A 24688-nucleotide genomic window follows, 5' to 3' on the forward strand; every position below is an offset into this window, starting at 1 on the left:
TGAATTGGACTGGCCCAAAATGGTCCAAACTCCAAAATATTCATTGGATTGGATTGGACCTGGTCCATTTATAATGGACTCACATTGAACTGGATCAGATTGGACCAAATCTAGTCCAATTGACACCCCTAGGTTAGAATGGACTTTAACTAATGTCTATGGTCCAAATTCATATAGGGAAAGGGGAGAATTTTGGGAAGGACTAGCAGCCATAAGGGGTCTTTGGAGTGGTCCTTGGTGTTTAGGGGGTGATTTTAATGTCATTAGGTTTGTGAGTGAAACAACTAATCCTAGCCATAGGATCACCTCTAGCATGAGGAAGTTCAACCTACTTGTGGAGTTCTTTGAGCTAAGAGAGCTACCCATGCTACAAGCCAATTTCACTTGGTCCGACTTTCAAGAAGAACCCTTGTATTGTAAACTAGATGGATTCTTATTCTTTGCAGATTGGGAGACTGCTTGGAGGGGAATGGTACTATGGGCACTTCCTAGACCAACTTCAGATCACTGTCCAACTAGGCTTTCACAAGAAAAATTAGGAGGACCTTGTCTGTTTTGGTTTGAGAACATGTGGCTACTTCATCCTGAATTTCTAAAGAAAGTACAACAGTGGTGGGAAGAAGATCAGGTGGAGTTCAGGTGGAAAGGATATAGATTCTATAAAAAGCTACAAGTTCTGAAAGCTAGGATCAAAGAGTGGAACAAAGAGGAGTTTGGAAGAGCGGAAGAAAGAAAAGAATGGATTGCTAAAAGGATTCAAGAAATTGATACAGAGGAAGCAGAGAGAAGGTTGACAGTAGAAGAAAGGTGGAACTTGAAATAAGAATTAGAGGAAATCATTAGAAAAGAGGAGATAAGTTGGAGACAAAAGTCTAGATGTAAATGACTCAAGGAGGGAGATGGAAATACTAGGTTTTTTCATACCCTGGCAAATGGTAGAAAGAGGAAGAACACCGTGGAGTGGTTGGAATGAAATGGAGAAGTGCTTACAAGGGAGGAAGAGATAACAAGAGCATTTGTGGATCACTTTAAAACCATTTATGACAGTCCTAGCAGATCGAGAGAGGACATCTCTGATTTTGAGTGGCAAACAGGGAGTAGAGAAGTAATGGAGGAGTTGGAAAGAAATTTTGAGATCTAGAAAATCAAAGATGTTGTTTTCTCAACGGAAAGATTTAAAGCCTTGGGTCCATATGGTTTCACGATGGCCTTTTACCAAGATTGGTGGGAAATCATAGGTGGGGATTTAATGGAGGTGTTTCTAGAATTCTTTGAGAGAGGTAGGATTAACTTAGGTGCCAATGCTACTTTTATAGCTTTGATTCCCAAAAAGATGGATGCAAGACACCCAAAGGATTTTAGGCCCATTAGTTTGCTTGACAGCATGTATAAGATCTTCTCTAAGGTGTTAACCTCAAGAATTAAAATGGTACTTCCGTATCTGATTTCTCCAAACCAGGGAGCCTTTGTGATTGGAAAAGGCTTATGACTTGGTAGATTGGGGTTCTTTACTGGAAGTTTTGAGAAACAAAGGTTTTGGAGAAAGGTGGTGTAGATGGTTAAAAGGTTGTGTGTCTTCGTGCCACTACTCTATTTTGGTGAATGGGGTAGCCAGGGACTTCTTCCTTGCAAAGAGAGGTCTAAGACAAGGGAACCCTCTCTCTTTCTCTCCCTTCCCTTTTACCTTAATAGTGGATGTTTTGAGTGTTATGATTTCCAGAGCTGACTCCAGAAATCTTTTAGTAGGGAGGCAAGAAGTAGTTGTCACTCATTTACAATTTACAAATGATATAATTCTCTTTTGCAAGGGAGAGCCTGAGGAGATGGTCAATCTGAAGTTGTTGGTAGAAGGTTTTGAAAAGGTCTCTCATTTGAGAGTGAATTGGAATAAAAGTTGTGGTTGGAATTAGTAGGTCAGATGAGGAGGTGTCTTCCTTGGCTAGGATGTTAGGTTGTGAGTGGAGTGATTGGTATCCAGTCTTGGAAAGATTCAACTAGTAGGGTGGAAGAGGAGTTATATCTCTTTAGGAGGTAGAATCACTTTAATTAAGTCAACACTAGCAAATTAGCCGGTGTACTTCCTATCTAAGTGGTTGTGGAGGTTTCCCAAGGAGCAAGAAAGTTTGTGGCATAGAGTGATAGAAAGCATACGTGGATTGGCGGCTAATGGATGGGATGCTGGTCTCAACCCAAGGGCTTCTCGTTCCTCTTCGTGGAAAGGCATCGTTGGTATCCTAGCCACCTTTTCTCCTTTCATCAGGTATGATGCTTGTTCAGGTAATAAGGTCCTTTTTTGGGAGGACACTTGGACCGGGGACCTACCTCTAAAGGATAGGTTCCTGGCCCTCTACTCCCTGTCCTTGAACAAACTTTTCGTGTTTCTAGAGAGTTGTGGGATCTAGGGTTTAGGAGAGGGTTGAGGGAGTCAGAAATAGGGTTGGCAGATGATCTTTTCTCTCTTCTAAACTCGATGTTTTTGGACCAATATTGTCCTGATATTATAATTTGGTCTGAAGAGTCCTCCGGTTGTTTTTCTTGCTCTTCTTTCTTCAATGCTTTAGTGCAATCTTCCAATTTAGTTTTCTCTTTTCTTGTTAAAGAAATGTAGAGTGCTCCTATGCCACCAAAGATGAGGAGGGCCTTTTGTTGGGAAGTGGTTCTCCAAAAAATCAACACTTTGGATTTGTTACAGAGAAAAAGACCAAATTGGTTCTTATCCCCTCATGTTTGTAGCCTTTGCTTGAAGAGTGGTGAGATGGTAAATCATCTACTAATCTCTTGTCTTTTTGTTACTCTTATTTGGGATTGGTTCTCTTCTCTCTTTGGGTGCAGGTGGGATCCTCCTACAAGTGTGGTGGATCTTTTTGAATCTAGCTTTTTCCGTCAACCAAAGAAAAGCAGAAGGGTAATGTGGAGAACCAACAAGGGCAGCAGTTCTTTGGGCAGTGTGGGAAGAGAGAAATAACACAATCTTTCAAGGGAAAGAAAAATTAGCACATGAAGTCATAGAAGGGATCACCATCAAGGTTATACACTAGCTGAAATCGCTGGACCTGTTCAAGGATTTCTCTGTAGATGCTTTGATTAGAGGATGGAGTACAGTAGCAGCTTCTTCCTTCCCTTCTTTAGCTATTCAAGAGGACTGGTCTCCCCCTTTAACTATGGCTGCTAAGCTAAACTTTGATAGCAGTTCTGTAGGTAATCTAGGCCCCTCTGGAATTGGGGGTGCCTTTAGAGATGGGGGAGGAAAAGTCGTGGCCCTTTTCTTCTGGCCCGATTGGCTTGGGGGACTTTCTTAGAGCATAAGTTCAGGCACTCCTACAGGGGCTCAAATAGGCTGAACAGCTGGGTTTTTAGCAGTTGGAAGTGGAGAGAGATTCAAAACTGGTAATAGGTTGGATGCAAACAAACAGCTTATGTGCCTGGTCCCTTAGACAAACCTGTAAGGGAAACTATGCAACTAACAAGGGAGCTTGAAGTCTGTTTTAAATGGACTAGGAGATCAGCCAATCAATGGCTGATACTTTAGCAAAGAAAGGAGTTAGTAGGCAGAACCTTTTTTTGGGCCTGTTTGTAATCTTGATGAGAGGTCCCCTTGTTTTTGAAGGTGACAGTTTGTACTAAGTGTTTTGAAGAATTAATGAAAGTTACCGTTTCCCATAAAAAAATACAAAGATATAAGAATCAAGCTTTAAAAATCTCAAATGGATCAGAATTTGAACCACCAAAAAATTCTGATATTGTCACTGGTGTAAGAATCTGTGGAAAGTTGATTTCTTCTTCCATGGTTTCTTTCCCTTTTTCCATTTCTGATTATGTAGTGTTTGGGATGTTTATTTTCAGTTATACTCCCAAGCTAGCTAGATGTTGAGAACCTGAAAATGCATGCTCATTATTGCAGGTGGGAGAAAACCCATGCTCTTCTTATTGAGGGAGGCCTTACATGTGATGACATAAAGAAGTCTGTGGAAAGCGCAACAATTGAGTTTAGGGAGGGTGTATTCGAATTGTTTGAATTTTTAGAGGTAGATGCTTGCCTTTTTTGCATGGTTTAAAATGCCCCTAATTTCCCTAATATTTCCATGACATATTTCCAATTCCATGGGTAGAGACACGAAATTTTACTGGAATTGACATTTCCCCAATGAACATCACTAGAACTATGTGGAGTACAAGAGATAGTTTCCATGACATATTCCCATTTCCACTTCCATGGGCAGCGACATGAAATTATACTAGAATCGACACATTCCATAGTGAACACTACCAGTACTATGTGGAGTATAAGAGATAGTATTAAAACATAAGTTGGTGACAATATTGTAGACATGTGAAGTATCAAGTTATTGTCCACCTAACTTACATGTTTACAACTTTAAGCTAGCTCAATATCCTTTTCAAACATGAAGTTAAATATTAGTTTTTATTTGTGTAGTAGATTATTTTGTTGATCTATTACAACCATTTACATTTTTATGAGTTTAAATTTTGCTTTAACCATTCTATCATGAACCTCTGAATCTTGAGGTTCACAGGGCAACTTCAGAACATATTCTTTTGTCTATAGCCTTAGTTTCTTAGCTTTGTTTAGTGATTTGAAACAAGATAATAATTTAAAAAGGTGTGCATATGCTTCTTTTATCATTTCATAAAATATCATTCTATATTTTGCATATTTTACAATGTTTCCACCATGTCTATAATTTTTACAATATTACCATACGATATTTTTGACATTTCTGACATGTTTCATGTATTTGGATGACTGACATTTCCACCAATATTGACATATTAAACCAATACCTGATTCAGAATTCCTTTGAGTATGGGGCTGAATAGTTGTTGACTTTGTCTAAACAACTAGATGGGAAATTGGGCTCAAGAACTAGTTAGTGAATTTGCTGCAAATTTAGGATGTTTTCAGCAAAAGTATCAGGGGAACATGATGATTTGGTTCATTACTCCAATGTTGAATCTGAGTTTGGTACTGCAACTCTAATTAAACAAAATAATTTTGGAGAAGTTCTGAGCCTTAACATCAACTTTGGTTATTTGACTGAGGGTTGCCCATGATGATTCGGTCCATGGCCGAATTTACTGGACTGAAGGTGGGCAGACAAAAACTAGTTTCACAATTTTGTTGACTTGTCATATCAGGTCATTTTGTTTCTCCTACACATAACTGTTGGTACTAGTTAAGTGGAATCTAGAGCTGGTTAGATGAAACATAAGACACGTATAGTAGAAGTTATGTTTTAGCTTTTAAGGAGTGTTTTCTCACCTCCATCTTTTACCTTTCCAATTGGCAGGAAATAGGTGTGCCTGTTCTCATATTTTCTGCAGGACTTGCGGACATCATTGAGGAGGTTAGTTTAATAAAGCTGGTCCATGGTGGCCATGCTAAAGAACTTCTGACAATTGGAAAATCATTTGAAGCATTTCTATAGCTCTTTTTCTTGACGGATTACAACATAATATATTTTCATTCTTTACCAGGTCTTGAGGCAGAAACTTCGCAAATCATTTAAGAATATCAAGATTGTATCAAACCGAATGATATTCAGTAAAGATGGTCATCTTGTATCTTTTAAAGGTATATTGTATATAGAAAACCATAATTAGGGACCATTCTGTTCTAAGATTATTTTGTGTTTTGGTTCTCATAAAAGTCTTCAGTTGGTGATTACATTTGTTAAACCTCACCTAAGGAACTGCCATTGCTTGAGTAAGTGTCTCTTTATTTTGGGAGCTCTATTCCTTGAATTCCCACTATTTGATAGGTATCACCAAAGGGAATATTTTGGACAAACACGGTTGGCAAATGCAACTTCCAGCCTATAAAATTTCTCCCTCATTCCCCTTTATATTGCTAAGGATATTATGTAACAGGAACAGATGGTATATATGTTATGGTTCCAGGTTTGACTCAACAAACCCGATAGACCCAAACGGATTGGGCTAGTTCTGGTTTCATGCAAGGATTAAAGTATCGATATCAAGTATCGTATCGAACAACTTGGATATGCTTTGGAAGCGCATGGATATAGACAAAAAATATGGAAACACTTGGATACACTAGGGAAACACATACAAATTTCATAATAATACATTAGTAACACTAAACTTACGGTCAAATAGCCATAAATAATGTATAAATATATGAGAAATATTTATATCTTAATGGTGTACATGAAAAAATATATTATAATTAATATAACTGGATGCATAGATATCATACAATGCATTAATCAAGAGTTCAAGACACAAAACATATGGACCTATTATATTTATCCTAATTCTTATATCAATTATTTTCTATTTTATTATTTTTACTTTTTAACATTAACAAAAAAGTTAACCAGATATTACATTCTCAAATATAAATTAAAATTTCATTTAATAATTTATAAAAATATATAATTTTAACTTAAAATATATCAAATCTGTTAAAATTTCTAAGATAAATATCACATTGCAAATTCATAATTTTTAATTACTAAAATAATTATTTCATTATTAAAATTTTTATTTCTATAAAGTTTTTTGAAATTAAAAATCATTTTTTCATATAAATGTAATTTATTGGATTTGATAGATTTAATTAAATATTATATTATTGCATATTTTGTAAACAATTTTTTTAATTTTTTTGTAGGATATATATCATGCACAACTTTATAAATTTTAAGGACTAAGATAATTATTCTATTATTAATATTTTATTTGTATAAATTTCTTGAGATTAAAATCATCTTTTGATGTAAATGTGGATTTGATAGATTATCTATTCTATTTATTTATGAAATGTAAATATTATTTCTTTTAATTTTTAGTTGGAGTTGTTAAACATAAAAAATCATTATTTGTTTGGATTGTATATGGTCACAAAAGTTAATATAAATTATTTTATTTCATTAAATGTCATGAGACATGAGATGACTTTGTGGTTTGAAGTTGTGTTAAGAGTTTCAGTGTTAGGCATTAGGTGATCTGGGTTCAAATCACACTATAAGTCTATAAGCTTCAATTAATTTTTTTAATAGAAAGATGCTGTGTATCGGTTTGATACGTGCGATTTACAGGTACATTTCCAGTTGTAGCATATCCTGTATCATCCTGCACCGTACCGATACGATACGCCCCGTATCGGACGTATGATATTGATATTAAAATCTTTGGTTCCAGGATCTGGTACCGATGGGTTGGTTCTGGTTCCTAATCTATTGTCCCGATTATTGTCGGTTCTGAATCAGTTCTATCCAGTCCCAAACCGATTCAGACCTGACCCGAGCCATGTATATGTTAAATGTATAATATATTAAATAAATTAATGTATATATATATTAAATTATAATATTTTCAGCAGGTTTATTATAATCGACCAATTGGTTTGGTTCTGGGTCTAAAATTCCAGACCCTGTAGGGTCTGGTTTGGTTCCGGTTCCTTAATATTTCTTGTTGGGTCAGTTCCACTTTCTACCCAGACCCAACCCACTGACAGCTCTATCAATGAGTATAACATACTAATCCTTTATATATCTTCCATATCTATGACAAGGCAGGACAACTTCCTGACCTGTCACTGTACTATGTTTGTCTTCTCTTGTATGCTTTCCTCCATAAAGCTGATATGCTCATACACATGCAATATAGTGTAATCCATCAGAGGTTATTGGTTGGCATATTATCATTTTTCACCTTGTTACTGTTTGAACACTTATTTTTATTATTTATTTATTTCATTTTATTTTTATTGTAGGCAAGACAATCCATGTTCTCAATAAGAATGAACATGCTCTTGATATGGCTGCACCTCTTCATGATCATTTGGGTGGCAATGATGGGCCAATTAATGATAATGCTTCAGTAAAAAAAAGAACAAATGTGCTGCTTCTTGGTGATCACATGGGAGATTTGGGCATGTCTGATGGGTTGAACTATGAAAATCGAATTGCTGTGGGGTTCCTGTAAGTTAAAAACCTAACATAGTTTATTCATTTTCTCTGAAACCTTGTGCATTAGATACCTCCTGTATTGCATGGAGTTTCTTTTGTTGGTAAAACACAATAGATTTCAATTAAACAGTATACATGTTAAAATATATGCTGCTGTACAATTTTTATTGATAAATGAGTAAAATATTATTATCAAAGGATTCAAACTCTTAAAAGCATCCCAAGAGAGGTGCATGGTGTGGCCTCTCCCTTATAAGATATTACAATTCTCAGAAACTAGAGAAATTACAATGCCGCCCAAAAAAGATTCCCTAGAAGCCTCTTGTTTGGCTTGGAAATTTGCCACTGCATTTGCTAACTTGTCCACCTGTTGTATTCTAGTTGTCATATTCCTTGTCAGCCATTTGACTTTCTTTAGAAGGTCCCTATAGCATCGGATGACAGAATCTGGATCCAGCAACCAGTCCACCACCACCTTAGAATCTCCTATAATCAGACTGCCCACATTGAGTTGATTTGCAATCTGAATCCCTTGTACAACAGCTGGCAACTCAGCTCTAGTAGAATTCTCTATTCCCTCTAGGCCTGAGAACAAGGATAAGATGTTGCCATCCTTATTTCTTGGAATCCCACCTACACATGACGGGCCCCAGTTATCTAGATTGCTTCATCATTTTTTTTTTGATCAGTAACAAAAAACTTTCATTAATTAAGAAGAAAAGATTTAAATACAAAGGTAGGGGGAGGTAAACTCTCTTAACTCTCCCCCAAAAAGAAAATTACAAATTTACATTGCAGCCCAAAACAAATGACTTCTTCCCACCTCCTGTTTAGCCAGTTCGTCTGCAAATGAATTGGCACATCTTTTAACCCACTTGATGTGCACTTCCATTCCCTGAGTTAACCACTTGAATTGCCTTTGTTCATTAATGTATGTCCATAGCCCATCATTTGTCTTCTCTATCCAGCCAATTACCACCTGTGAACCTCCTTCCATAATCAACCTATTTATATTTAGTTCCTTAGCCCTTTTTACCCCCTCTAACAAAGCCAGAATTTCTGCTCTCATTGAATCTTCGAATCCAATAGGTCCTGAAAAAATAGCTATTACTTAACCTGCCTGTCTGGAAGCACCACCAACCCCTGATGGCCCTAGATTTCCTTCATTGCTCCCATCAAAGTTGAGCTTGATAAAGCCCTTCATCGAGGGATGCCATGAAGGATGGACAATGATTTTGCTTGGAGCTGAGACTGCTATTTCCTGCCAGTTGTTCACAATGGTCTCTAAGGGAGCATCGTCAAATAGGTTCACTGTCCTTACCTACTGTGCCACCTTCAAGTAATCACTTCTATAATTGTGTCTTTGCTTCTTTCCTTTTCAGCAAATATCCTTTGGTCCTTTCCTCCCAAATTGTTCAACAAACCGCTGCCCTGGTGTCGTGGATGCATTCGTGGGAAGAATTACCGCCGCTGGCAGCAGCAGTGAGGGGGGCCCACACAGCAGCTTATCTTGCCACGTCAACTCTTCTTGCCAGCTCGCCAATAGTTTACTTATTCCAGTTCTGTTCTTACTTATCTAGTTCTGTTCTTACTTATCTATTAGAGATAGGAACTGAGTTCTGTTAGAAGTCTGTTAGAAGTAGGAGTTCTGTTCTTACTTATCTAGTTCTGTTCTTATCTATTAGAGATAAGAACTGAGTTCTGTTAGAAGTCTGTTAGAAGTAGGAGTTTGATTTAAAGTTGGATTGTCCTAGCTTAGTCGAATGGAGTAAGGAGTCTCCTCTTGTAATCTCCTATTTAAGGAGCTGTGATTTGGGAATAAAGTATTCAGTTTCCAGTTAAAAAGAAGAGTGAGGAGAGTTCGGGTGGTCTCTTGGACAAATCACCCATTCGGTTTTCCACAATGGTCTGCACGCAAGGGAAGGCGCAAGGGGAAGCAAGCGGTTCTCCCCGTGGACCGACCCGGGACGAGATCCTACGCCCGGGCCCATAACACCTGGTGCACCTCCACAAGATTTTCCCCCTCTTTTTAACCCGACTACCAATTGAATAGACGAAGAGGCTTTGGATGCTTGAAGGGGGAGTCCACCTGCAACCAAATAAAGAGAAGAACCACTTCCAAATAGAAGAAGTAAAAGGGCAGGATATAAATAAGTGAAAGCAAAACTCATCATTGGCTTTACAGAGGGTGCACCAGCTCGGGAACAAGCACCAAAAAGGCTTCTTTCTTTGAATTTGATCACAAGTATAAATTTTTTCCAACGCTATTTCCTAGCAAAGTGTTTTGACTCTAGGTGGGACCGGTCTCCCCCACACTTCTTTAGAAGGAAAGGGATTGGTAGGAGGAGTAGGTTGAGTTAGGGCATTGAAAAAAGAGGCACAAGCGAAGGAGCTAGAAGAGGAAAAGGGTCCAAATCCTGGAATCCACCCTAGACGGGTCCAAGAAGACCTTTTGAAGTACCTGAACCAAGGACCATGCCAACTCCACCTTTGATTCTCTGAGACATCGTCTAAACCCCAAATCCCAATTAAGCTTAGGACTTGGACCAAAGGATGAGACAAAGGTTGAGGCAATCATATTTTGGTACCTAAAAAGAGAGAATAGGGAAGGAAATTGGTCTTCAAGTGGTGCCTCCCCCATCTACACATGTTCCTAAAACTAGGGGTGTTCAAATTCGGTTATCAAACTGAGAACCGAACCAAATTACTTAATTCAATGTGGTTCAGTTTTAAGATTTTAATTTTTTTTGGTTTTCGATTTTCGATTCGGTTTGAGAAGAATGCAACCGAACCGGACCGAAACTGAATTAACCAAAATATACACATATATTTACATTTTAATTATAAAAATTCATATCAATATTAGCATTAATATATATTAACATTACTATTTATATTAATAATAATATATAATATGTATTTTAATTATAAATGCTGTTATATTTTAATAATAATCATTAATATAAATATAAACTACATTTATATTTTAACTAAATGAGTTAACCAAATTAAAACTGAACCGAACCAATTTAAATTCAGTTCAGATATCTAGAGCACAAGTTATACCTCACAAAAGGTAGAAAACAAGGATGACTTGGATAGCTTTCCAAGGTGCTGTAGTAGTTTATCTGGCCGAAATTCCTGTGTCCCAACCATCTGCCATCAGCCCATGTATGCTCTTAATCACCTTTGTCCATAGTTCATTTTGATCCATCGGAAATCTCCATAACTATTTTCCCAACAACGCTGTATTACTCTTCTGAATGTTCCCGATTCCTAGACCCCCCAGTTCCTTACTTCTAGTTGCCACTTCCCAAGTAACCCTATGGTTCCTCTTTTCCTCTCCCGACTCCCACAAAAAATCCCTCATGAACTTCTCTAACCTTTCTACAAATCCTCAGGCATCCTAAAATCCAAAAGGAAGTAGATAGGTAGGTTGGACAAAGTTGATTTGATCAAGGTGATTCTTCCACCAAGAGAGAGATGATTCCTTTTCCAAGAGGCAAGCCTTTTTGAGAGCCTGTCCACCATCGGGTTCCAAAAATTTACACTTCTAAGGTTGCCCCCAGAGGTAGGCCCAAATAATTCATTAGTCATTGGCATACCTCACAACTCAAAATTGTTCCACATTCAAATACCTCACCATCGTCCATGTTAATGCCTGCCACACAAATCTTACTAAAGTTAACTTTCAGATTTGTCATTTTCTCAAAAACTTGGATCGCCTCCTTCATATTCCTCGCTCAATTTAGATCAGCTCCCTTTCAAAATAAGACAGTATCATCTGCAAACTGCGAGTAATAGGCACTCTTTCTCTTCCCACTCTCCAACCTCTCACCAAACCCCTTAAATCTGCTCTCTAGATAAGGATACCTAGCACTTCAGCTACTAGGGTGAATAAGAGAGGGGGTCCCCTTGTCTAATACCTCTAATGGTTGGAAAGTGATCCACTATTGTACCATTAACCAAAATTGAGTAATGACATGTACTAATGCATCCTTTAATCCACTTGCACCACTTGTCTCTGAATCCAAAGTTCCTCATCACTTCCAACAAGAAATCCCAGTCCACTGCATCATATCTTTCTCTAGATCTAACATGCAAATCAAACATTTCTTTCTAGATCTTTTTAGCTCCTCCACACTCTCATTAGCGATAAGGATTTGGTTGATGATTTGCCTATCCTTGACAAAGGCACCTTGATTTAGGGAAATAATAGAAGGAAGCACTGATTTAATTCTTCTTGATAGCACCTTAGCAATAATTTTGTAAATGTTATGGACCAGACTAATGGGCCTAAACTCCTTAGGTTGTATTGCCCCATTTTTCTTTGGAATCAAAACAATGAAGGTAGAGTCTAATCCTGGATTTATTACTCCTCTGCTAAAAAATTCATCAAGCACCTTTTGGACATCCTCCTTCAAAAAGTCCCAACAGTCTTGGTAGAAAGCCATAGTAAAACCATCTGAATCTGGTGCTTTAGATCTATCAATTGAAAAAACTGCTTCCTTTATTTCTTCCAAACCAAACCTTATTTCTAACCAGCTCTTTTGCTCTTCCAAAACTCTTGGCCACTCTAACCCTTCCACACAAAGTCTTCCAAAGAGAGGTTTCTAAAGATAAACTTAAAATGGTTCACAAGGGCTCTAGCAATTTCATTTTGTTGATCAATAGTCTCGCCTTCAACTTTACAAACCCTTCCAAAGGTGGTGTCCAAGCTACATTTGTTCTATTCCTTCCAGTAGAACTATTGGTCAATTCCTCCAGAAGTCATCAAAAGAAAAGGACTGAAGAGAATTTAGAGTTCTCCATAACTAATTGATGCAAGTAGGAATCTTGATATCACAAGTTGATTCTTGAGTTGTTATGACTTTTATTCACATATAGTAAACATGTATATAATAAGAAGACATAGTAATGGATACATACCTTGAATGTTTCGTTTAATTCTCTCTCTCTCTCTCCTCTCTCTCATTGGAGACCACACTTTCTTGAAGAAGTGTCTGTGTTGGGCAGGAACCCAGCAATCGGTATTAGAGTTCAGAATTACACCACCGTGCCAACTACAAGGTCTGATACTGTGGAAGATAGGATTGATCATGTGGAGATCAGCCTAGGTAAGATGTTTGGTGAGCTCCAAGAAATAAATGAGACGCTGGCGGTGGTGGTGGCTCAACTAGGACGGGGAGTGATACAAGCTACCAGGAAGGGGGCCATGAAACTTCTGGACAAGAACAGAGCTAGCAGGCAGGAATGGAAAGCCAACCAGATTAGCTTGACTTTCCTAGGTATGCTGATAATGACCAATGCCTTGGATTTTCAAGGTAGAGCAATATTTTGAGTTCCATAAGACTCCCAACAACCAAAGGGTCTTGATCGCTTCATTCCACCTAGAAGGTGAAGCCATACTGTATTTGCAATGGTCCTGATGCACTCATCCTCAGGTGTTGTAGGCAGATTTCACCAAAGCCCTGCCTATTCTATTTGAACTGACGGGTTTTGAAGGCCACCATGAATCTCTGTCTAAGATCTGTCAGATAGGAACCGTTAGCGAATATCAATAGGAGTTCAAGAAACTGGTGACAAGAGTGCAAGGTAGGATGAAGAAGGCATTGCTTGGTTGCTTTATTGGTGGCTTGTGTGAGGAGATCAAGGCGGAGGTGAAGGTTGTGCAACCTTCATATGTAACGGTGACCATAGGACTTGTGAGGAACAAACTGAGAAGCTCAATTGAGTCCAAAGGGTTACACGACCCCAGGCTGGCCCACTGCTCAAAAACCCACCAAGAATTGAGCCCCTATGATCATCATGTGCAAAATTTCCAGCAAAAAGAGTGGACGAAATTTAAAATTTTCTAGAAAGTCTAATGCTGGAATCGCACAAGATGAGAAAACTGGTTTTTCTCCTTGGATCATTTGGGATTATTGAACCAAGAAAGGTCGAATCTTTGGATCAAGAATGAGTATAGTACCCTAATATTGATATCCACAAGTGCAGGGATCAAAGTGGTAGTTCACATCCAAGCTCAGATTGTCCCAAGAATATCTGCAACAAACTGAAAATGGTGCAGTCTTGTGTTTTCAGTCATTTCCTGAAATTCCAGAAAGAATGGTGATCTGTTGGTCACAAGTTGGAGTGATTTTCTCACTCTAATTTCTTCTGGAATCACTCTCTAATGATTGTTATTAAAGTCTGGTCAAATGGGGTTGCAAAAACCTAGTTTAGTCTCTCACAGTGGGTAGGCCGGATTCAGCAATGTGTAGGGAGAACAAGCATGGTGTGATCCCTATGTTTTGAGCTCTATTTATAGACAAGGGAGATCTGGAAGAGTCCTCTCCTTATCCATCTAGGTTTCCCAACTTTTATTAAGAGAGAATTGGAGAGAGTCTTGTTCTCCTAATTCAGTCCAAATACTAGAACCTTTCTAGTTTAGGTTTCCTAGTCAAACATAGACTTTGTAATTCATAGTTTGAGTAGGACTTAATAGAAAGACTTGTAACCAACTTTAAGCAAACTATTAATTTTTTCAAATTACTTTAATATTGGGAGATCTTAGCTTGTATGGCATGGGACCTACAACTTAATGAGAGAACTGGCAAGTCATATGCTCTTAATACATGAGCTGGTGGGGTTGGCCACTTAATGTCAATTAACCTAATAGGCTAATTCGGCCATACCTGTTATGGGCTCAAGTAACTTAGCCCCATTAAGTGTCTAAGCACTTAACACTTGGTACCTTACCATCCTAAAGATCCAAGTCCATTGGTTCAACTCATTATGTGATAATCAAGTCAATACAGCCCAATTTACCATTTGCAATTAATCTCTTTACTAACAATACTTGACACCATATTAGGGGAAGAACTTTTTCCCTCTTTGTCTTTATGCCATGACGTCCAACATCCGACACCAATGGATCTTTTATGGAGGATTCAGATAATCCTACTGCTGACAGATTCTGGAATCTAGGGAGGATATTGTATAAAGTATTCTCTATGTCTTAACATAGTAGCATATCCTATCACATTGATCATCAATTGACATACCATCCTTGAATACCCCAATATACCTAGGTATTTAATCCCAAAAGGATCTCACTAGTTGGCATATCAATGATAGACAAGTTTGATACTCGATTTGATATCAATATCAAGTCTGGGGATTAAAAGTAGCACCCAATTGCTCCACTTGTCACAAAGTCTAGGAACACATTAGGTTTGGTCCATTTCAATGTTTCTTGTAAACACTCATTACCTTGGGCAGTGTGAGAATGGCAACCTTGTTAGGATTGACTCCCCAAGTCTATCCCCTGGTTGTGATGATTTAAGTCCATATTATAACAACTGTGTGGCCTCATACATAATACTAATATGAACTGGGGGGTGATTTAGCAGAACAAACCCCATGACACATGAAAGAAATGTTCTTTTATTCATAACAAATATATGTACAATAAAATAGTTGGAGCTAAGGGCATACACTATCTAATAGCAAACTCTCTCCAGGCTGCCCACACTTGCCTTACCTGATTTCAACAAAACATTTATACTTGAATATGATCCTTTGGTGGTGGGCAGGGCACTGTTCTTATGCAAGAGGGTCAGGCAGTAGCCTATCTCAGCAAGACACTCAATGGCCAAGCACTCTGGGGTTCGATTATATAATTGAATACAAATCAACAATGTCTAAAACATCTGCTTGAACAAGTCCACACAAATGCACAACTTAAAATGGGCCTACAAGCTTATGGGGTTTGATTTTATAATTGAATACAAATCTGGAGCTTCTAATCGAGTAGCTGGTGCTTTATCACAGATGCATGAGCTCACATCTCTCTCAGTTTTGCAACATCAATACCCCTTGTTGGACCTTCTTAAGAAAGAAGCAAAAGAGGACTCTGGTCTGCAGCTTATATGCACAAAATGGGCCCAAGACCCAACACTAGTTCCTGAGTATTCAGTAAAAGACTCCACTCTTTTCTTCAAGGGACATCTGGTCCTCTCTTCTACTTCAGTGCACCTATCCCAACTGTTAAAATTATATCACAGCTCCCCAGAGGCCGGGCATTCAGGTATTCTGTGGACATACCGACAAATTGCTTCTCATTATTTTTGGGTAGGGATGAAATGCATCATTGAGGGCTTTGTTGCTTCTTGCCTTGTCTGTTAGTTCTAAAAATATGAGGCCCAACATCCTGCTGTGATTCTACAGCCCCTGAAAATATCAGAATTAGTTTAGGATGAGATTTCACTTGATTTCATTGTGCGATTACCCAAATCAAAGGGCTTCTCTATCATTGTAGTTGTTGTGGATTGCTTATCTAAACATGCCCATTTTATACCCTTGGCACATCCCTATAGTGTGGCCTCAGTAGCAGTTGCATTTACAAAAGAAACCGCTCACCTCTATAGGACACCTAGGCCATCCTTTCAGACTGTAACCCTACCTTCTTGAGCAAATTTTGGCATGAATGTTTCAACCTTCAAGGGTCTATACTCAATACTTCTACCAGTTAGCATCCTCAAATGGATGGCTAAATGGAGGTTATTAATAGATGCTTTTAAACATCTTTGAGGTGCTTTATGGCCAAGACCTTCCTCCAATACTTCTCTATGAGAAGGGCTCTACAGCAATTGCTGCTCTTGACAACCACTTGACAGCAAGAGACAACATTCTCAAACAACTCAAGGCCAATCTATGTAGTCCTAGGAACAGATGAAGGCCTAGTATGATCCGCTGCCATCGTCAGTGTAGAGATGGTGGGCCAAATGGGCCTTAATGTTTTATTTTCTCAATGGGTCCATTAGTTTCTTTGTTTATTAGCTAATTGGCGTTAGTTGTGGGCCTTGTTTTCATTGTTTATTTACTGTCATTAGTTCAGCCACCCTACCATGGGTATTCTTATAATTATACTCTAAAGTAGAATTAATCCAAATAAAAGATGATTAAGGGACCGGGGAGAGATACAACCAAGCTCTCTTTTCTTCTTCTTTCTTCTTCATTCTTCTTCTTTTATTCTTCTTCTCAAAATTCAGGATTATTGCTGGTTTATATTTCTTCTGTCAGGTTGAATACCAGGTTGGGGATTTAGTTTATCTCAAACTTATTCCATACTGACAGGCCACATTGGCTCAAAAAGCTTGGCACAAGCTCTCTCCCAGATTCTTTGGACTTTTCCCTATCATTGAATGTGGGGTCAGTTGCTTACCACCTGGGTCTTCCCCAACATTGCCACCTTCAAAGTTTAAAGGCCATGTTGGGCCTACAGTTTCCACATCACAAGTCTTATCTGATCTTGGTGAGTATGGCTATGCACTGCTGCAACCTCAGCATGTGCAGGGCTACAGATGGATCTAGAAGGGGCAACAATTAGTTCGTGAAGCTTTGGTTGAATAGCAGGGTGTGCCTTATGAGGATGCTACATGGGAAGCCTATTCTTCCTTACACCAACAATTTCCTGATCTCACCCTTGAGGATAGGGATGCTTCTTGGGGGGAACTGTTAGGAACCAAGAGCAGGACAAGGTCATCAGTAGGCCTATTGTTCAGAAAGTTTACATAAGAAAGAGGGACGTGGTACAAAACCAGCTGTACAACAAATTCAACAAGATAATAACTAATAGATGCAAGTGGGAATCTTGATATTGCAAGTTGATTCTTGAGTTATTATGACTGTTATTCACATACAGTAAACATGTATAAATAAGAGGACACAGTAATGGATACATACCTTGAATGCTCGATTAATCTTGATATTGCAAGTTGATTCTTGAGTTATTATGATTGTTATTCACATAAAGTAAACATGTATAAATAAGAAGACACGCTAATGGATACTTGAATGCTCGATTGAATTCTCTCTCTCTCTCTCTCTCTCTCTCTCTCTCTCTCTCAGGATACATACCTTGAAGAAGTGTCCGTGTTGGGCAGGAACCAAATAAATCCTCTATTTGTATATTGATTACTGAGAAACTCAAAAACCCATTATGATTCTAAAGGAGCTGATGCTGATGTTTTGGTTCTGATTGTAACGATCTAAACGTTAAGTGAAAGATGAACTTTTGTTTTTGCCAATAGGAACATAAATCTTCTCTCTGCTTTTTCCCCTGATTTTTTCCCATCATATGCTGGATATTATTTTTGGTAAACATATGATGGATATTTAAGATAGCTGCTTTTTTATCAGTATATTTAAGATAGCTGTTCCCTTAATAAATTTGTTTTTCCTGTGCTTTTTGCGTAACTTTCATACCATTTACTAAAAAAGAGTAAGTGTTTAAGATGATTTCTGATGCAGGAATGATAACATTGAGAAGTCTATTGGAAACTATCAAGAAGCATTTGATGTTGTATATCTGGTGAGTTGACTGTCAAATTGCAGATCAGTATCTTTATTTTCTTTTCAGAGAAAACTAGGGATAACCTTTTCAAGATGGAAATCTTGGTAGGCTACTACCATATAGATGACACATAGATGGTGAAGTAACCATAGGAACAATCAATTTTTTTTTTTTGGTTCCACACACGAGATCTCATGGAAAATAAAACTGTGAGATGACTGTTGTACAAGTTCTGTACTTGGTGTTGAGACGTAGAGGACCAAAGGGGGAAAAGGAGAACAGGTGTTTTTTGAGAGAAGACCTGCTGATTAAGGAGAAAAATCAAATTTCCCAGTTTGTTAGACTGCTATATATATGCTTAACATAAACCAGAATTACTGAACTAACCCCATTTAAGTTGCAAATATATAGGACAGATATACCCTTAGACAAAAAAAAAAAGAACGTAATATACCAAACATAAACACTAATATTATCAACACTTCCCCTCAAGCTGGAGTGTTTATGCTATCTAAACCCAGTTTGTTGATGAAGTCGGTCTGAGGTTGATGCAATGCTTTAATAGATAAATCTGCAAGTTGGTCTTAAAATCTAACAAATGGAGTTTCCACATCACCACTCTTAACCTTCTCATGAATAAAGTGATAATCCACCTTAATATGTTTTGTCCTCTCATGAACACTGAATTTGCTGCTATACAACCTGGTTATCACAGTGAAGATACATTGGGAATGTTGCTTTGATTCCCATCTTTATCAGCAGGCACTTAAGCAACCTAAACCCTTTTCTAGTGTGACTCAGTGCAATATTCAACTTCAACACTTAATTTGGCAATCACACTTTGCTTCTTATTTTTCCATGAAACCAAATTTCCAGAAGAAAATACCTAGTAGGTAAACTGGCATAGTCAACATTTGTAAAACTCTGATTGAGAGGTGTCAATGGTCCTTATGCATCACTCCCAAGCCCAGGGATCCTTTCAGGTATCGTAGTATCTTGACTATTGCATCTAGATGTGGTACTCTAGGTGAGTCCTAATAACATTAGCTACAAAGATACATCAGGACATGTGATTGTTAAGTAGTTTAGCTTTTCAACTATGTCTTTTGCACTATTGTGGATCAGTGTACAACTCCCCTTGATTTGAAGCTATCTTGATATTTGGATCTGTAGAAGCAGATAATGGTTTGCATTTTAGCACACCTGTCTCATCCAATAACTCAAGATTTTTTTTTTGTTTATCAATAAGGAATACACTTTATTAAAAAACAAAGCCAAGTACAAGAACAGTGAGAGATAAGCTCTCTTAACTCTCCTACAGAAGTTCAATCACTATCAAAACAAGGTAAAAAGATGTTACAATTGAGCCCAAATCATAGAGGCCCTATTTACCCCTTTCCTTGCTAGATCAGCAGCAAAGAAATTAGAAATTCTTTTGACCAAAAGCACCTTTACTTCAATGTCTTGTGTTAACTTGAACTTTTTCCTTTCATATCTATAATTCCAAAAACCACTCCTCTCTTCCTTTAGCCAGTGCACCGCTAACTTAGAATCTCCCTCTATTAGACAGCTTTCTAATGTTCATATCCTTTGCCCTTTTTACCCCTTACAAAGCTGCCAATATCTCAGCCTGTAGGGAATCTCCCTCCTCAATTGGAACTGAAAAGAGAGCAATTATATTTCCTTCTTTATCCTTAAAAACACCCCCAATTCCTGATGGCCCTGGATTTCCAGCACTGATCCCGTCAAAATTCAGCTTAACAAGCCCACTAGTTGGAGGGGGGGGGGGGGGGCAAATGGGAATTAAGGAATCCTTGACCGAGACTGAAGAAGCAGCTTCCTTCCATCTTCTTAAGAAAACTTCCACTGGAAAATCTTTAAAAAGTTCCATGGACTTGATCTAGTGTACCACTTTTTTGAAAATCACTTTTATGACCACTTCTCAGCCTCTGTCATTATCTGAAAAATAATCTTGAGTTCCTTTCTTCCCATATGGTTCAAACTATAGCAGCCCTCACACATCTACACATGATCCTTCCCCTCTTCTTTAGCCAATTGAAAGTTATAGAGGTAAACAAGCTTTGCACATTCGGCCGGGAGGGGGGATCAATTACATCCAAACAAAGAGAGAAACCATTTCCAAATATCTTTAATGAAAGAGCAGGAGATTAATAAGTGATAGCAATTCTCACGATTAGTTTTATAAAGAACACACCAGTTAGGGGGTAAACAACTTTTAGGTCTCTTTTTTTGAAGCAAATTACATGATTGATTCTTTCCAGGAAGATTTCCCAACTTTAGGGTGGATGGGCTTGCTGTAGACATCTTTTATAGGGAAAGGTTGCCCACCACTAACATTAGGTAAAGTTAAGGTTTTGAAGGAGGAGGCACAGGAGAATACACCAAAGGGTGAAGGGGTCTAGACCCGGCCATTAAATTTAGTAGGATCCAAGAAAATCCCATCAAGTAACAGTGATATACTATTTAACACTGTATTCTTGGAGGCTCTTCTTAGACCCAAATCCCACTCATACCCAGTTCTAGAATTGGAAGGTACCAAAAATGTAGAGATCAACTCATTTTTGTAATTATAGAGAGCGAGAGAGAGCAAACTGTTAGTGTTGACTGTATATGGACAGTTTGGTCTTTTCATTTATGTTTGGTGTGAGGTGTAATGTTTAAGTTGAGTGATGTGTCCCATACTTAAGTAGGGGCATAACAGTCATTCTGTTTATTATAGAAAACTATAAATATAAATCTGGCCGACTAGAGAGTGATTTTTCTCTCTAGTTCGAACTGACCTTTTCTCCATCTTCTCTTTTCTTCTCTTCTCTTCTTCCCTCTTCTCTCTTCTATCTTTTTTCTCTATTATTAACAAACTAATTCTGGTTCAGATCTGAGTTTTATCATGGTATCAGAGCACCTGTGGCAAATTCAGATCTGCCTAGAATTCTTTTCCATCGCCATTCAGCCTAGGGTTTTCCAGATTTCTTCATCACCTATTGGAGATAAGAAAAAGGGCTGAAAAGGAGTAACCACCCTTCCCTTTTGGAGGCTTTCATGCCTCCGGTTAGTGGTTTAGTGGTTGTTTGTGGTGGTTTGTAGGAAGTCCTCTAATTGATGGTTCAAAGAGGGCTGTTTCAGGTGGTGCAGTGGACAGTCAAGTACAGGTTGACTTTTTTGTTGATCAAATAGGTGGGCTGTATGGGTGTTTCAGTTTGAACTGAGTGGTTGGTGAGTTTCTATGTTTGTGGTGTGTATTCAAGTAGTATTGTGGTGCTGAGAGTGAAGAATACTAGTGACTGTTATTGCTGAAAACTATGACAGTAGGTGCCTTCAGCAATAACCTGTCACTAGAGTGCTGTGTGTGAGTGAAAAAGGAAAATAACTGTTACTAGTGTGCAGTGTGGTGAGAAGTGAATTAGGCATGTGACATACAGGTGAGTGAAGAAAAAAAATTCAGATATGGGAGACAGTAGTGAACACAGGTCTAGTATTATGGTTCTCCCCGATTACCTGAATGTTCAGATGACTTCTATCAAATTGAATGGTGAGAATTATGTGCCTTGGGAGAAACCTGTAGAAGTCTTTCTTAGGGCTAAGAAAAAGGTTGATTCTTAGGAATATAGTGTTTGGGAATAGTATGGAACCCAAGATTAGTGTGAATTTTATGTTCTTAGATACGACCAAGGAGATCTGGGACCATGCCAAGAAACTGTACTCTGGACAAGACAATACTACTAGAGTGTATCAGCTTTATCAAGAGTACTTTAATTTGCAACAGGGTAATCAAAGTTTTGCCGAATACTATGCTAGCATGAGGAATCTTTGCAATGAGTTGAATGTGTACTATCTCCTCATTTCCGATGTTAGGATTCAACAACAACAGAGAGGGCAACTCGATGTAACCAGAATTTTTTTTTGATAATTGAAATAATTTTATTAATCAGAAATAGACAATAGTACAAAGTCCCCAAGGAAAGGCACAAGTTGCAACCTCTCCGGGCTAGTTAAGTACAGATTTCCAAATTAATAACAACTTACAAAGAAGCACAAAAAAGATCTTCCCTAGAAACCCCCTGTTTGGCTAAAGCATCAGCCAAAGAATTAGCAGCAGACCTACTAACCTATTTTACCTCAACTCTCGTATTGCTGGTTAACCACTTTATTTTTTTGATGAGATCTTTGTAGCCCCAAATGGTGATATCGAAGTTTAGGAGCCACCTTGTTACCACTTGAGAGTCCCCTTCAACTACGAGATGCTCCACCCCAAGCTGGTTGGCGATCTGAATTCCTTGTACTGCAGCAAGGATTTCTGCCCTTGTGGAATCCCCCACTCCCACTGGTCCTGAGAATAGGGAAATTATGTTGCTGTCCTTATTTCTCAGGATACCCCCTATACCTGAAGACCCGGGGTTGCCTTGGCTGCTTCCATCAAAGTTCAGCTTGATGACACCTTCCAAAGGCGGAACCCATTCTGACAGAATTCTATCATTCTTTGTTGAAGTGTTAGCTATTACTAGCCAATTCCTCCACAAGTCATCAAAGGAGAAGTCATCAAAGATATCCACAGTTTTCAGCCAATGGATTGTTCTTGTTAGGATACAATCCTTCATTTCATCCAACCCTCTTTCCTTCTCTAAGAAAATTCTTGCATTCCTTTCCTCCCGAAGAGTCCATAGAGTGGCTGCCCTGACACATTTCCACATAACCTTACCTCTTCTTGTGTGCCAAACAAAGACAGATGGGTTGAATAACAAGCTTAAATCAGAAGGCGTAGACCACCTACCTCCAAATAAACAAAGGCTACACCTCCATATAGCTGTAGCAACGGAACAAGAGATCAGCAAATGGAAACAATCCTCATTCTCGGAGATCAGCAAATGGAAACACCTCCATATAGATGTAACCAGATTTTTAGTAGGGCTGAAACCTGAATATGAACCAGTGAGAGCACAAATACTAGGTGGGTCAGCTCTTTCCTCTCTAGAAGAGGTGTTTGCTCGTCTTCAGAGAATTCCTGTTGGACCTACAGAGAACTCTAATATCTTTGATAGGTTTGCCTTTGCAGTGACAAGAGGGGGAGGTTGTGGAGTTAAAGGTGGAGCTTGGGGAGTTCAGCCAAGTCGCTGTGGTGGTGGTGGACTCATGTATGGTCGTAGTGGTGGTGGTGGATCCATGTAAAGTCATGGTGGTGGACACATTGGAGGCCGAAATTCAGGGGGAGCTCATAACAGAGGAAGTAGTAATGGTCCAAGGAGGTGTACACATTGTGGTATGGAAGGGCACACTATCAATTTTTGTTATGATTTACATGACCCACCTTCCAACTTGGGCAAATCATGCAGTGGCAGTGATGGTAGTTCAAATCAGGATGTTTAGCAAATTGATCAAATGCCTTCTACACCTACGGATGCCTCCGAGAAGGAGATGATGAGTGTCCCATGTGATGAGTATGAGCGGTTTATCCAGACCATGTCTCAACAGAATATAGCTACTCTCGTACATTTAGGTATGGTGCATGATTGGCCCATGTAGATCATAACAAAGACTGATAGTAGGCCCCTCCATACCATAGTGTGTACACCTCCTCACACCATTACCATGCCCTCTACCATGTGCTCTCCTTGAGTCCTGACCTCCAAAACATCCATCACCATGGTTGAACATGGGCCCATTACTTACACCACGACCTAGCTGACTTCCTTGAGCTCCTCCTCTGCCACCACGACCTCCACCTCTAGTTGCTGCAAGGGCAAATCTATCAATTATAGTAGGATGCTCTGGATGTCCAACAGAAGTCCTTTGGACACGAGCAAACACTTCCTCCAAAGTAAGAAGAACAGATCCGCCTAGTATATGCTCTCATTGGTTCATAGTCAGCCTTCAACCCTACTAGAAATCTGGTTACAACAAGTTGTTCTATCTGTTTTTCTGAACTTTGACATCAGATGCAAGGGGATATAAACATTCAATTCATTCCAAAGATTCCTTATACTAGCATAATACTCCTCAAGACTTTGATTTCCTTGTTGTAGATTAAAATACTCTTGATAACCTAATAGAGGTCATCTGCACACTAAGATAATCAAGGGGAATCATAAAATCCAACTCACTAGTACTTCACACCATTTCATTTGCTAACCACCACACTGCACACATGTTTTTTTTTTTCTTTAACCATAACTGTCACTGCAGCCCTGCTGTTTCAGCACCATAGAGGATACCCGAATGCACCAAAAACACATACTACCTATTCCACATTGTATCACCCATATAACCTACTTGTTTTTCTTGTGGTGTGTTTCTGTGTAATACCGTTAAACTGGACACTTATGAGACTCGTGTTAGTTTAGAATGTTCACAGCCGTTGGATAAGTCTGGGGAGATTTAT

At 38.6% G+C, this 24688-nt stretch overlaps 1 protein-coding gene across 4 annotated transcripts in view; it reads left to right on the forward strand.

Moving 5' to 3' along the window:
- Positions 1-24688, forward strand: part of LOC104601436 (5'-nucleotidase / magnesium ion binding protein) — a 42930-nt gene that overhangs the window by 12813 nt on the left and 5429 nt on the right. For 2 of the 4 annotated variants that reach the window (XM_010264757.3, XM_010264758.3), the window contains exons 5-9: positions 3902-4025; positions 5310-5366; positions 5497-5593; positions 7760-7967; positions 18252-18312. In XM_010264757.3, coding sequence (XP_010263059.1) covers positions 3902-4025; positions 5310-5366; positions 5497-5593; positions 7760-7967; positions 18252-18312 — 547 coding nt within the window. Of the gene's footprint in view, positions 1-3901; positions 4026-5309; positions 5367-5496; positions 5594-7759; positions 7968-15770; positions 15954-17849; positions 18205-18251; positions 18313-24688 lie in introns of those variants that run through there. The other 2 variants (XM_088898477.1, XM_088898476.1) reach the window with 2 other exon arrangements.

This window comes from Nelumbo nucifera, chromosome 2, assembly GCF_055504915.1.
Source record: "Nelumbo nucifera cultivar China Antique chromosome 2, China Antique-T2T, whole genome shotgun sequence".
NCBI classification, from domain to species: domain Eukaryota; kingdom Viridiplantae; phylum Streptophyta; class Magnoliopsida; order Proteales; family Nelumbonaceae; genus Nelumbo; species Nelumbo nucifera.